The sequence below is a fragment of the Leuciscus leuciscus genome (genome assembly GCF_965113295.1).
Source record: "Leuciscus leuciscus genome assembly, chromosome: 12".
Classification (NCBI taxonomy): Eukaryota; Metazoa; Chordata; class Actinopteri; order Cypriniformes; family Leuciscidae; genus Leuciscus; species Leuciscus leuciscus.
This window is the reverse complement of record NC_138736.1, coordinates 30,154,580-30,169,474: the sequence shown is the minus strand read 5'-3', so window position 1 is coordinate 30,169,474 and position 14,895 is coordinate 30,154,580. Positions and strand designations below refer to the sequence as shown.

At 42.9% G+C, this 14,895-nt stretch overlaps 2 protein-coding genes across 7 annotated transcripts in view; one reads left to right on the top strand and one right to left on the bottom strand.

Annotated features, from left to right (window-relative positions):
• Positions 1-3,214, top strand: part of fam131ba (family with sequence similarity 131 member Ba) — a 35,079-nt gene extending 31,865 nt beyond the window's left edge. For all 5 annotated transcript variants that reach the window (XM_082185750.1, XM_082185749.1, XM_082185748.1 and 2 more), the window contains 2 exons: positions 568-825; positions 901-3,214. In XM_082185750.1, coding sequence (XP_082041876.1) covers positions 568-825; positions 901-1,128 — 486 coding nt within the window. In that variant the 3' untranslated portion in view covers positions 1,129-3,214. The remainder of the gene's footprint in view (positions 1-567; positions 826-900) is intronic.
• A 1,270-nt stretch (positions 3,215-4,484) lies between these two features.
• Positions 4,485-14,895, bottom strand: part of clcn1a (chloride channel, voltage-sensitive 1a) — a 30,361-nt gene continuing 19,950 nt past the window's right edge. For both annotated transcript variants that reach the window (XM_082185733.1, XM_082185734.1), the window contains 4 exons: positions 12,721-12,765; positions 12,422-12,526; positions 11,055-11,141; positions 4,485-10,751 (listed from right to left, as the gene is read on the bottom strand). In XM_082185733.1, coding sequence (XP_082041859.1) covers positions 10,284-10,751; positions 11,055-11,141; positions 12,422-12,526; positions 12,721-12,765 — 705 coding nt within the window. In that variant the 3' untranslated portion in view covers positions 4,485-10,283. The remainder of the gene's footprint in view (positions 10,752-11,054; positions 11,142-12,421; positions 12,527-12,720; positions 12,766-14,895) is intronic.

Below are 14,895 nucleotides of genomic sequence, written 5' to 3'. Positions count from 1 at the left end.
TATTTTAAATAAATGCTGATCTTTTAAATCATTAAAAATCCTTAAATATTAAGCAGCATTACTGTTTTCAACATTGATAATGATAAAAAATTAGCATATTAGAATAACTTCTAAAGAATCATGGGACACTGACTGAAGACTGGAATAATGGCTGCGGAAATTTGATTAAATATCTTTAAATACTGTTTTTAATACTGTAAATAGTAAACAGCTATTATAAAATGTAATTATATTTCAAAATATTACTGTTTTACTTTGTGTTTGATCAAATAAATGCAGCCTTGGTGAGCAAAAAAGACTTCTTTCAAAAACATTAAAAAGTTCCCAAACTCATCAGTAAATAAACTTAGAATATGTTGTTTTTATAATAAATAAATAACGAATTTTAATCAATAGTTTTACAAAAAAAAAATCATTTTCATCATTTGCTACGCTCCTTGGGATTGTAGTTCACTCCCTCATAAAATATGTTCAGTATGCACTTTTGTACTTCGTCAAATCGAAGTGTTTTACCAATTATTACTTCATATATTCTCATAATTCTTTTTCTCATGCTTTCTCTTGAAGTCATTGGAACATCGACTGCACAGCGCCTCACACTCCTTACAAGCCACGCCCAACAGCACTATTCACAGTTTGGGCCTGCCCACTCACCCGAGACTAGCTGACCTGTGGGCGGCGGCTCAGGTGGAGCCCCATCAGGTGGAGTTGATGGGACACATGGGCTTGTCCACGGCTGATATGGGCATGGGAGAAGTGTACGGCGAGGAATCTGTCATGGAGACCGAATGCATCCCGGAGCAGCAAGAGGAGGAGGAAGTCAAGGTAGGATATTTAATTTCTACATCATTCACCATTTTATGTTAACATCATAAAAAAAGTAATTCTCTCTCTCTCAAGGAGGATGACATAACACTTACCCTTGAACCCGAGCCGACATCCGTAATTTCCGTCCTGACACAGAGAGAGGACTCCACCCCAGCCGGGGTCATGAGTCCAGGAAGAGCACCAGCACAGCCAAAGGCTGAGCACATGACCTACGAGGTCACATCCTGCTTCATCCAATCGCCGGAGGAGAAGGAAGAAGAGATGGAGGATGGGGCCATGCTTGTTGTGGCAACCAACTGAAATTGAGGGCCAGCTGAAAGGACGGAGTGAGGAACATAAAAAACGAAACTGTCTGTGAAATTATCAAACCAATTAAGCTATTGTATATGCCCTTTTACCCCAGATGTGTACTCGTACAAACTGTTACATCAGGAACAGATTTATTCGTTATAAACACTGAAAGAGTGCTCTCTCGGAACTGCGGACGCATACAGAGACCAAACGTCGGGATGATGCGTTATAATATAACGTATTATGTGCTCCTGCCGTTTTATTGCGGGAGTGCTGAAGTCCAAGGCCGCTTGCGAATGAAAACAAAGAGTGCAATACTGAGAAATCAATACAACCAAAAGAAAGTGCATGCGTTTTTTGAGTATTTAAGTGACTGAATTAACAGTATCAACATAGTAATAATATATATATTGATTTTTGTAATAAAACTAAAAGCCAATGAAACAATATGTATTTGTATATATAACATGTATGTACTGTATGTATGTTAGTACGAATGTATGAATGTGTCTTTAAAGGTATATTCTGAAAAAAAAAAAAAAAAAACGTTACGAATTTGCTGTTTGCGTGAAGTGTCCCCTATGTACCTCCAACACACACACACACACACACACACACACACACACACACACACACACACACACACACACACACACACACACACACACACACACACACACACACACACACACACACACACACACAATTTTCGTTCTTAATATAACCAAGCACAATACTGCCCAAATGGAAACAGTGCTGCCCTTTTCAACATCCTAACTGTATTGTTACTAAGACTTATGCACTACTATGGACATAAACGAATGTATTGCCCATCTTCTTTAGCGACAGCCCAGTTCTGTCATAACGTTTTTTTTTCAGTTCTACTTAATTTTTTTCATCGATGTCTGTGTTGATCTGTTTGTGTACTGCCTGGCTGAGCTGCTCAATATTGATTTGCACTGAAAAACAAAAAGAAAAACTGAAGAGTCATCATCGTCATTCCGGGAAGTTCCATCAATCTTCTCTTGCAAAGAGATGAGGAAACTTTGGATACTTTTAATCCGTTGAGTCTGAGACGACAGGAAACTAAATTGGGAATCCTGAAGACAACTCATGGATCCATCCATTTCAAGTTTTGTTGAACTATTTGCTTCATGCGTATTTTCCATGTTAAGTTGTCGCTTTCGAATCCTGTAGCTGACATAATACAAAGAGATAAACTCATTACCTCAGTAAAATCATGTGGTAATGGGCTAATTGACATGTTTGGTCAGAGTATGTTTTTGTCACGACAGACCGTATGACTGTGGAAAGAAGTGAAAAGAAGGTGCTTTTCTGGTTTGTGCTTGCAGGCTTTCCACTAATTATTTAATAAGCTGTAATTTAAATACCCGCTGCAGAAAGAAGTGCCCTCGACTACAAGCGTGCACATCTAAATCTTTGTCGATACTTGTATACGTTCCAAAAGAGAGAGAGAAAAAAGTGTTTTGGATGTGGCAACATTAACACTAGATTTAGAAACCATTTGGTTTAGCAATGATTTATATTCTTTGAGGATTTTGAGAGTTTTGATTAATGTCGTTATGCAATACTGAGGCAACATTTATTTTTCTATACTAACGAGGCCTGCAAGTTGTCATTCTTTGTGATATTTCGAACATCGTAGGACTAGTATCTGCTGAGGGAGAGTCATTTTAAATTGCTGTATTTGGATCGAAATTCAAAACCAGACAAAATTAGAAAGAAGTGAAAAATCTCTTGTGTTCAACGAACAAAATCACATTCTTTGGAAAATACACCTTTAGCATCTTCGATGTAAGAGCTCTTTGTGAAATGTCCAAAGGATGGCAACATTAATAGCTGACAGCAATGATGTCACAAAGTCATAATTCTGTCATACTCTGTGAAATATGATGCATTTAGTGCAAAATGACAAAGAAATGCGGTGAAATCAGAATGGGATTTCTGATTACTGAGGAATAAAAAAATAAAGCTATAGGTAGCGATCTTGCAGTTTCTTCAACTCCATTTGGTGTCATCATGTAACCTCATTCAAATCATGTGCATTTTAATGTGCTGTAAATAAAATCCTAATTGTGAAGCACTGTCTCATTTGTTAATGGATTTAGAGATTGATAAATGATCAGTAACGAGAAATAGGATAGAAATATATAAGAATATTCTCTCACTGTGGCGACCCAGTGTCTTGTTCGTCCCGGACGAGCCCCCATTTTGTTACAGCCTGCGGCTCAAAAGGCCGCAACAAAGAAGGGACACAAAAGTTCACCAAAATTAACTCAAGGTTTATTAACAAAATAGAAAATAAGACAAAACAGGTGTTAATGTAAGGTCAGTAATGTAGAGTAAAATTCATGCATGGGATGTAATGTGCCATAGCCATGGTGAAGGAGCAAAAAAGATCATTAAAACCACAAAATCCAAAAGAAAAATGCAGCCACCTAAAGGGTGGCAAATGGCTTCTTTTAAAGGACACAAGGATATAGAAGTCAAGTGTGTGTAATAAAGCCATTAATGAAGCATGGCTCAACAATAAGGACTGCCCGATGGCCCTTTCATGTCTTCTTGCGCTTGAACGGACATATTCATAAAAAATCACGTCAAAAAATGCCGGTCTCTGCGAGTCTCCTAGTAAACATAGTCTTTTATATCTTAAGTAAACATAAACAGTTGAGAAAGAAAACGCATGTATAACAGTATATTGGATCCGTGCAGCTCTTAAAGTGACATCAGCTTAATAAAGCTGCTGCTGTCTTTGTTTTAATGTTAAACAATCAACAAAGGACAAAGAAAAAAAAAATCACTCACTGCTCTTCACTATTTTACACTTGATCATTAATTTTCTATACCTGAAAATGACTCTTAGACTTACCTGAAAAAGCAGTGTTTAATTTATTTGTATGTTTGTTCTTTTGTATTTGTGCTATTGCTCATAATTAGACTATTTGTAATTTGTTCTTATTTTATTACTGTCAGTTTACTTGTCTTTAACAATATATATAGTTAATATATAGTTAGGCTACTCATTTTTGGTGTCACAACTTTATTTAAATGTTTATGTTTATTTAAATTTGTCACTGTTTATTGAATTGTTATTTATTCCTAGAAGATACCAAGATTGAATGGTTTTAGATATATAAATGTCCTTTCTCCTACAAATTTGAAACAATGAGACAAAAACAACATCATTAACCTTTCGAAATTACTTTATAATACATTTTTTGTCAATTTCTCATCACGTCAAGAGGGAAAGAGATGAATAAATAAATAAATAAATAAGACAAAAACAAACAAGCAAAAATTTAGGGAAATAAAGTGACAGCTCACTGACTAAACAGACACAAAAATCACATTTAATTACCTGAAACATTTAATCGAAGACAGTAGATCACATGAACCAACATAGATTGTTCATAAATAGCAGAGTCCATGGTTTAAAGACATGAGAGACACCTGAGAGAGAGTTTTGAGAGAAAAGATTGATAGATGACAGCAGGACATGAAGGGTTTTATTAAGAGACGATAGTGTGCACACCCTGAATTTGAATTGCTTAAAAATGTATAACTCGAAAAGGGCATGAGGAGAATATGTTTCAGGTAAAAAGTAGGTTCAGATTTTGAAAAGGTTCACAATGTGCCACCTGCTGGCCACATTTTGTTTCAGAAATTTTGAAAACTACATAAGTATAATGCAGTGAAAATGTTCCTTGTTTGAAATGTCTTGGATTTGTTGTAATTTTTTGCTCATTTGGTAATATAAAAAGGGTTCAGACCCTTTAATAATGGGTGCATATGAAAATGTCCAGGTGCATGAAGACTTTAAGTGCTTTTATGAGGTCTGAAAGAATGTCACAGACTGCCGTATGTAAACCTGATTTAGCATTATCAGCATAATTTATGCCACCAAGGAAAATGTTAATGTCTCGGCTATATAAAACGTCTCGGTTACGTATGGTAACCTACGTTCCCTGAAAGAGGGAACGGAGACGTTCATCAGAGGGATCCGACAGAAATGGGATCTTCACAGAGAGACCAATCTACTTCGAGAGAAACTAAACGAGCCAATGCACATTGGTAAGCGATAATTGCACCTTCTATCATGCAGTGCGGGTATATAATGAGCAGAAGGTGCAACGCAGATTTGGTTTTCGCTGAGGAGCCAAGCCAGGGACCCGGTCATCTGCAGCGATGGTACAATAACATGGCGATGGGACGAACGTCTCCGTTCCCTCTTTCAGGGAATGTGGGTTACCATACGTAACCGAGACGTTCCCTTTTAATGTCGGTCACTCCAACGTTCGTCGGAGGGATCTGACAGAAATGGGATCCCTACCAACACGCCATGTTGTTGGCCCTTCCAGTGCCCTGCATAAGCCTCACTTCTCTCCCTTTATTAGGGGCAGAAGCTTATGCGGGAAGTCCTGGCCACTGATGTTCTGCAAGATCCACTCAGTGAGAACATCGGATAACACTGGGAAAGCATGCCCTTCCTAGGGGAAGGAGAACGCTGCGGAAGCCATGACCTGCCCACGGGGAGGTAACATGTGGAGAATACACATATGGACTAGCCAAGCAGGGTAGTGCATCATATGGAAGTCTCTGGGGTGGTTCCAGCCTAATCCAAGGGGGGAAGCGCACCGGCAGAGACAGCAAGAGCGGGCTCTGCCAAAGGAAAGACACTGGCTAGCCAACAGGGTAGCCGTACCGTGGAATTTTACACATATGGGGTCGCCGCAGGGACTGCTACATATGGACACCCAGCCTAGCACAGGTTCCTCAATGCATACCAGTGTTAGGCCTGTCGTCAGACGCTCCGCAACGTCTGGCTGCCGTAGGGGTGATGGAGGAACTCAACAGGGTTAGCCGTCTCCGGGAACACACTGGAGCAAATAGACGCATGTATCTGGCCGACCAGGCGAGAATGGCGTAGCAAGCCGACACTTGAGCGGGTTCCCTGTGTTACTGGCCACTTGGGGCGACAGATATCTCTACATATATCTGTCAACGAGGTGCCTTGATCCAATGCCGAGGAGGAAGCAACACTTCTAGTTGAGTGCGCTCGCAACCCAAACGGGCAAGGCACATTTTGGGATTGATACGCCAAGACAATAGCATCCACTATCCAGTGGGCTAACCTCTGCTTGGAGACAGCCTTTCCCTTCTGCTGGCCTCCGTAACAGACAAAGAGCTGGTCTGAGGTCCTAAAGCTTTGTGTTCTGTCCACGTATAACCGCAAGGAGTGGACGGGACAGAGAAAAGCCAGGGCTGGGTCTGCCTCCTCCGAGTGCAGCTCTTGCAGGTTCACTATCTGGTCTCTAAAGGGCTTGGTAGGAACCTTGGGCACATATCCGGGCCGGGATCTCAGGACAACGTGAGAGTCAGCCGGTCCAAATTCTAGGCACGATTCGTCGACTGAAAACGATTGCAGGGCCCCTATCCTCTTGATAGTCCTAATTTTAGAATTTAGTCCTAATTTGTAAGTCGCCTTGGATAAAGGCGTCTGCTAAATGACTAAATGTAAAAATGTAAATGATAGAAGCCAGCGCCGCCAGGAGCACTGTCTTTAGTGATAGGATCTTTAGCTCTGCTGACTGCAGCAGTTCAAAGGGAGGTCTCTGCAGTGCACTGAGCACCAGAGACAGGTCCTGAGAGGGTATAGAGGGGGGACAAGGCGGATTTAGTCTTGTCAGGTCATCAGGTCATGCTTTCCCAATGACTTACCTTCAACTGCATCGGGATGCGAGGCTATGCGAATAGCCTAGGTGATGCGGTGATGCGAATAGCGGTGACATACACTTTGAGGGTGGAGGTCACTTAGAGCCTTTGCTCCAACCCATCTTGCAGGAAGGAAAGCACAACTCTAACCGGACATATTCGGGGGTCTTCCCGTCGGGAAGAACACCACTCAACGAATAGGTTCCACTTCAATGCATAGAGGCGCCTCGTAGAGGGGGCTCTAGTAGAAGTGATGGTGTCTACCACTGCCTGGGGTAGGTCACCTAGAACCTCCGCGTCCCGTCCAGGGACCAGACATGGAGTTTCAAGAGGTCTGGACACGGGTGCAATAGGGTGCCCCTTCTCTGAGAAAGCAGGTCCTTGACTGTCGCGAGGAGTACTAGTTCTGGGAACCAGGTCCGGTTGGGCCAATGGGTCCACTAACAGGACCTGCTCCATGTCCTCCCTGACTTTGCATAAGGTCTGTGCAAGAAGGCTCACTGGAGGAAACGCATATTTGCGTAGGCCCCGGGGCCAGCTGTATGCCAGTGCATCTGTGCTGAGGGTTCCATCGGTCAGGGAGAAGAACAACCCTCCACAACGAAGCGGCTCCAAATCAGCTGGACCACCTGGGGATGGAGTCGCCACTTTCCTGGAAGAGTAAGCTGTCGTGAGAGCTAGTCGGCTGCACGATTGAGCTCGCCAGGGATGTGAATGGCACAAAGCGACCTCAGATGCTTCTGAGGAGCGCAGACCACCTTGTCGGTTGATGTACGCAACGGTCACAGTGCTGTCCATACGGACCAGTACATGCTTGTCTCGAAGCGGCACCTTGAAGCGGCTGAGAGCAAGACGTACTGCTAGCAACTCGAGACAATTGATATGCCAATGCAGCTGAGTCCCCATCCACAGACCCGAAGCTGCATGTCCGTTGTACGTGGCCCCCCAGCCGGTGGCAGAGGCATCCGTGAAGACCACAGCATGCCTGGACACTTGTTCTAGTGGAACACCTGCCCGTAGAAACGAAGGGTCCGACCACGGGCTGCAGGTTTGGCGACAGTGCGGGGTAATGGAAACCCGGTACGTGCAGCTCTGCCACGCCCATCTCGGGACACGGCCGTGAAGTGTTGAAGCGACCTCATTTGAAGCAACCCAAGTGGATGTCATATGTCCCAGGAGCCTCTGAAAAAAAAGTTTCAGTGGGGCCGCTGCCCTGCGTCTAAATGAATTCAAGCAGTTCAACACCAACTGGACGCGCTCCTCGGAAAGGCGCACTGTCTGGTTGACCGAGTCCAGCTCCATACCGAGATAAGAGATCCTCTGCGCAGGGGAGAGTTTACTCTTGTTCCAGTTGACCCGAAGTCCCAACAGGCTGAGGTGCCCAAAGGGAAGGACTTTGTACTGATACGCCCAACCCTCAAAAGCAAAGCGCAGGTGTCGAGGAAGAAGTACGCATCCTTCAGGTCAATCGCCCAAATCTTGGCGACGGATGCATTCGAAAATGTGTTTCTGCGAGAGTTTAAGATTGAAATGGTTTAAGATTGGCCGTAATCCACTGCCTTTTTTGGGTGCAATGAAGTAGGGGCTGTAGAACCCTGACTTCATATCGGCTAGAGGGACCGGCTCGATTGCGTCCTTCACCGGTCGGACTTCGATCTCTGCCCATAAGACAGGAGCACCAGTAGCCATCACTGTGGTGAACCGGATGCCCCTGAAATTGGGAGGGCGCCGGGCGAACTAAATCGCATAGCCGAGTCTGATGGTGTGGATGAGCCAGCGGGATGGTCGTAGGGAGCAGGCCATACCAGTGGGACCAATGGAATTACAGACGTACCACGGAGGGGCAGTGAGGTGGAGGACAGGGACCCGACCCGAGAGGCACTGCCTGGCATGCGAGACAGTGAACGTGGCCGTCAAACTCGACGGCAAACGGTGCGTTGAACGCTCATGCCCTTATGAGAAAAGCAAAATTAACAACGCACCGACGTGGCCATGTTCTCCTGAGAGAACATGAACCACCCACGGACACAGAGTCTCGACCGCGCATCTAGAGCCCCGCACGACGTGCTGGGTTGCCGTGTCAACCCGCGCACCGGCAGCTCGACGGCACACAGGGCGTTGAACTCTCAAGCCCTTGCGAGAAAGGGAAGATGAACAACGTGCCGACGTGGCCATGTTCTCCTAAGAGAACATGAACCACCCACGAACATAAGCCCTGGCATGTGAGACAGTAATCATGGCCATCACATGAGGACAGGAAACGACTGCATCCAGAAACACACGAGTAGAATGTCACATTCGTGTAAGCTCTTTTAGGAAAATTTGCATCCCTGAAGCGCACAGGGGGATGTCCGCGGCCAACAGTGGGAAATAGTGCAATCCGCTGAGGCACTCAACCGAACCGTCACGCTCACAGCTGTGAAAACAGCTGTTTTTTTTTCTTTGTTTTTTTTTCTGAGATGATCCTGCTGTAGCGCGCCATGACATGCAACACCTTCGTGCACTTTGTGTAGTGAGAGCTTCTTCCAAAAAGAACACTCGAAAAGTTGACTCTTCTTTAGAAGTAAGACTGCTGGAACAGAACATGAATCAGCTTGGCTCCAAAGCGAAATGCAAATCTGTGTTGCACCTTCTACTCATTATATACCCGCACTGCGTGATAGAAGCAGCTGGCGCAATTGTCACATGTCAATGTGAATTGACTCGTTTAGTTTCTCTCAAACTAGATTGGTCTCTCTGCGAAGATCCCATTTCTGTCGGATCCCTCCGACGAACGTTGGAGTGACCGACATGAAAGGGAACCAATTTTTTTTCCCATTTCCCATTTTTGTTTTCAGATTCCCACTGAAAAGACGTGGAAGGAACATTTAAAGTAGTATTGGGGAGAAAAGAAAATCTAGTACTTATTTGACCGTAATCTCAATAACAAATCTCATATGCAGTTTACATTTTACATTTTGCAGTTTACATTAATTTTTTTACAGGATTTTTTAGAATAGAGAAAAAGGAGGAAGAGCAAGTGGAAGAGAACACATTTATTTACAGACATGTATAGAGGAAATAGAAATAAGCAGGGGAGGTGTAAGTAGAAAAGAAAAGTGGAAGAAAAAGGCAGAAAGTTTACTGAAATTTTCAGAGAAAGAAGAGAAAGATCAAGTGGACACAGAAGAAGAAAAGGAGGGGGAAACTAAAGAGGAAGAAAAAAAGGAAAAATACAATTATTTACAAAAAGAGAATAAAGAAGAGAAAGGGGAAGAGGAAATGGAAAAGAGAGAGGATGAACACAAATTGAGTGGGGCAAAAGAAACAGATGTTTTAAAACCTTTTAAACGAGCAATGAATAAAAAACATGAAATAGTTATATAAAAATAAAAGTGGACAAAAGTACACGGATCACACCTCAAATACAAGAAAAACAAACTTTACTTGTTCTAAAGGGGCTCCTCGTCCTCGTTTTCTTCACCCTCTTTGTTTTCGGGGACGGGCTGCAGGGTGGAGAGAGGGATGGGGGGTGGAGAGGAGGAGGGAGGCAGGGTTGGGCTGCTATCGGCACTTCCTGCCTCACTGTCACTACTTCCTGTCCCGCTACTGCTGCTCCTGCTGCTGCTTACTGTGGTTGTGCTACTGCTGTTTCCCACAATTACCTCCCGTTTCACGCCCTCAATCCACACCACCATCTCCTCCTTCCCTTCCTTCACTGGGGCCGCTGGGCCAGGGGAATGGGCGTGAGGGACCACGGGTGCGGACAGAGGCGAGGAAGGAGCTGTGGTGGAGACGGGTGAGGATGGAGGGGAAGAGGCTTGCACCTTTGCAGCTTTTCGAATGGTGTCACGAAAACTGGCCAGAGGGGGGCGCAAGCGCACACCACTGCGCGTTGAGCCCTCAATGGCTTTTTGGAGCTGATGAAGAAGAAGAAAGAAGGGTTAAACATACCCCGCGTCCCAATGTGCATACTATCCATCCTAAATAGTATGTGACATTAGTAATTGTCAATACTATTTAGGACAGATAGGGCGGATAGTATGCACATTGGGACGCAGGGATTCTGAATTCGGAACAGCATACAAGCAAACTACTCTTTCTATGGCAAAAATAGTAAGAGTAGTATGTTAGTATGCAGTTCTGAATTAAGCAACAGTCAAATAAGCAAATTCAGCAAAAGACAAAAAACTAGCAATGACAACAGATGGATAAGCTACTACCTCTTTCAGCGCTACAACTCCCACCAGTTTTCCAGTATTGGTTACATAGGCATGACTGAGGCCCAGTAAAGAGAACAGGGTATGAGTCTGATGAAAAAAAGTAAAGTTTTTATTGACCTTCAAAATCTTGAATCATCTTGAGAGTCTGGATCATTTTATATAATCATCATCATCATCATCATCATCATAAAAAAATAAAATAAAAAGTTTCATTTACGCCAGGGTTTCTCAAGCTGAGGTTTGTGAGTTGATGAAAAGCTAAAGATAAATAAAGTCATAAAAAATTAAATTAAATAAATTCCAAATTTTTAAATAAAAAAATAATAATTAAAATAAGATGCCATGTGGCCATTAATGGACATCAGAGAACCATGAACATGTGAATGTGTTGTTGAATTATCGAAATGTAAAATCTTTCAGGTCAATGAGGTTTGGCTGAAAAAAAGTTTTTAATAAATAGGAATGCGCTGGCATTAATATTCTTGCTAATACAGATAGTTATTTAAAAATATGAAATCACTGTATTCATTTTATATATATATATATGTACTATTTTGTCAAAAGAAATTTTAAATAAAATATAAAAACATGTTAAAGGCTAAAATGAATGTACAGTATGAACATGTATATTCATTTTGAGATTTGCTAGATTACATTTAACAATGTTATTAAGTTATCAGTGTTTTTAAAGATTAACTTTAAAACTATTTTAACAATCTAAGCGCATGGTCTAAAGTGCACGGCACAAGTTCACTTAGGGCGTGTCCGAATCCACTTTTGCTATTTAAACAACGTGGCGCCGGACGTGAAAATGATAACTGCGTCGGACTGAAACTAGCAAAAAACACTTGCGTGGGCTGCATTGCACCGGGTGTAAGAAGAGGCCTGAGAGTTAGATTTGGCCAAATGTAATCTAAAATGTAAAAATGAAGGAAAAAAACATTCAAAATGATATGTCAAATATCAGCTGATATCCATAACTTTAAAAAATCTAATATCGGCCATAAAACCAATATTGTTCAGATATATCATGCATTCGTCACTATTGTCTTCTGTAGAGCTGCTTATAGCTAAATTGAACTTGTTTCATAATTGATGAACTTTGCAACATCGACAGTTATTGAACTGATCTGAATCAACTCTGAACTGACAGTGACGTGGTGAATAATGACTATTACTCTTAACTATTATTATTATTAACTGTTCTGTATGGTCATAATTGATGAATATTGCAACACTAACACTGTTATTTTCCTGTTTATTATTGTGAAGCTATTAAAACACGCTCTACACTATACTGTTGTATAAAGCGCTATATTATGTGTAAAAGTGTAAAAGTGACTTGACTTTATTGGGATGTCTCTCACCTTATGAAGTGACGTTCTCTCCACCAGCTGGAAGGGGGAGGGATCTATTCTGATCTGATCGATATCCAGAGGTTTGTCCATCTCTGTTTCTTCCCAGTCTTTGATCTATGTGTACCAGTCAGAACCAGTTTTCAACTCCACTATGTCTTATTGTATTTTAGCAACTCATCTGCATGTATAAACTACATAAAAATTAAAACATCCAACAATATGCAGATCCTAAATTAATAAATTGTTTCTTCATGCTTAAATGCCTACTTGAAAGTTAATTTGTTATTGTATTGTGGAATTGGTAATACCTGTTCTGGTGTCATTGTGTCAGTTAAAGGTGGAGGATAAGGCTCCTGGGTTGAAAAGGCAAGATAATTCAATAATAAGATGACGGTGCATTTGTTCCAAGTATTCAAACTCATTAATATTTTAGAATGAACATTTGCATATCGACACATTCTATGAAAGACCGCTCACTTCCCTTTAACCACACACGTCCTTGAAAAACACTGATGAATATTAATGCAGACCATTAGCAATATGTTTTCTCTTCTCATTTTATCGACCTTTCATTAAAATTTCATACATGCTGACAATAATTCATTTAGTGCATTCATTTGATGGAACACACACACATGCAGTTCCCTTTTGAAAGGGAACTCGCACTGCGTCAGAACGCTATGGAAAACGCCTCCGTGTGAACCGGTGTCTGAAACGCTTATCTAATCACGGCAATCCTATTGGCCGGCGACAGCCTATGACATCATCACTAGTGCGACTCTGAAGGGGAGCCTGGAGAACATGTCAACAACTTTTTCGTCTTCAGGGACTGTTTTGTTTGTACGCTTCAACCTGAAAACTTCAAAAAGGTAATCATGGCTTGTGAAAAATGCTTAGGGAAGTGTGTGCATCCGTGTCTAAGATATTGATACTTGATGACACACAACTTGTGTGTTTATTGTTTGGGCTCAGAGCATGCACGATCAGTTCCTGAGGGATCTGCTTGTGCCACTTTGAGTTTTTTCCCTTGAGAAAACTCCACTCTCGTCTGCTCTCTTCTCGAGGGAAGAGGGACGGACATCTGTACTAGGCGATTCAGGTCCCACTCGCGCTGAGGCAGAGAAGAGACCAATCGTGGGGTTTTTCAGAAGGAGCTCACTGAGGAGGTTGAGAGAGTTGTTAATCTCTCACACCCTTCAGAGACTCACGAGAGTGAGCTGCAGGATGAGGATGTGTTGTCACTAACATTCTCTGATCCAGCAGCGAGTGCTCTGATGTGTATAAAAACAACCAGCCCAAGAGAGCAGGAGATGGCTGATGAGAGTGAAGAAGATATACAACCCAAACCCTCACAGCCACCCTGCACCGCGTATGTTAAGTTGTTGAGTGTTATGGAACGCGCTTCAACAAGGCTTCTGCTGTCATTGGAGCGCGTGAGGGAAGAGGCCGCTCGTGACAGACTTGACGAATGGTTTCTTTCCAGCCATAAAGCTCCAGCTCTCGTGAGCCTTTCATTCCTGCCGGATCTACTCAATGAGATCGGAAAGGCCTGGAAGAACCCCTATACAGCACGCATTCATCCCCATCGCAGATGTTGAGGGGATGCGCGAACAAGGGTGTGTGTCGATGCCCCAATTGACGAGATGTTCGCGAACTATCTCACGGCTGGAGAGGCATCGACACTAAGTGCTCCGGCCCTGCCTCTTAATCTACTAAAATATGACAGCATGCTTAAATGGCAGGGCATACGCGGTGGCGGGTCTGGCTGGTGATGCCTTGCACACAATGACGGTGTTGCAAGCATACCAGGCTGATCTGCTGAAAGATTTGAAGCATTTAAATCTCTCACCCCAAGCGCTCCTTGCATTAGCCTGAGGCTGGACCTATTATGAGTTATTCCTTCAATTTGGAACCCTTCTGTAGGTCTGGCCTCGGGTTTGGTAGTAAGTGCGCTCTTTTGCGCTCTTATGGTAATAGGCCTCCATTTTGTGAATGTCATTTAGGCCATCGCTCTATGGGCAGCAGGTTGAGCTCTATAGGTCTTCTCCCTTTACGTGAGTTTTTAGTAAGGTTGAATAATAGGCCACGGTTCCCTGTTAGGAAGTATTAAGTGGGTGTTAAATATGGTTTTCATAGGATGGTGAAATTAGGGCCCTAGAGTTCCCATATATAGGTAGGCTATGCATACCCTTTCCCATAGGCCTCCTCTTATGTTACAGTGGTCAGGCTTATATAACAGGTAGTGCCAATCTGTAGTAGTGAACAGGTTGGCTATATGGAAAATTCTCTAGTGAGGCCACCGTTCATCCAAGCACCTAATAGACTTTTTTTTTTTGGTGTGAGATGGCTTCCTCCCTATCAAAAGTTATTCTACTGAGGCCACCACTCTGACAAGCTCCAGATAGAACTACAAAGTCAAGCATTGGCCCTCTTCGGGCCACCTTGATAGCCACCTTATACTAGAGCAGCAGTTCTCCTCTCAC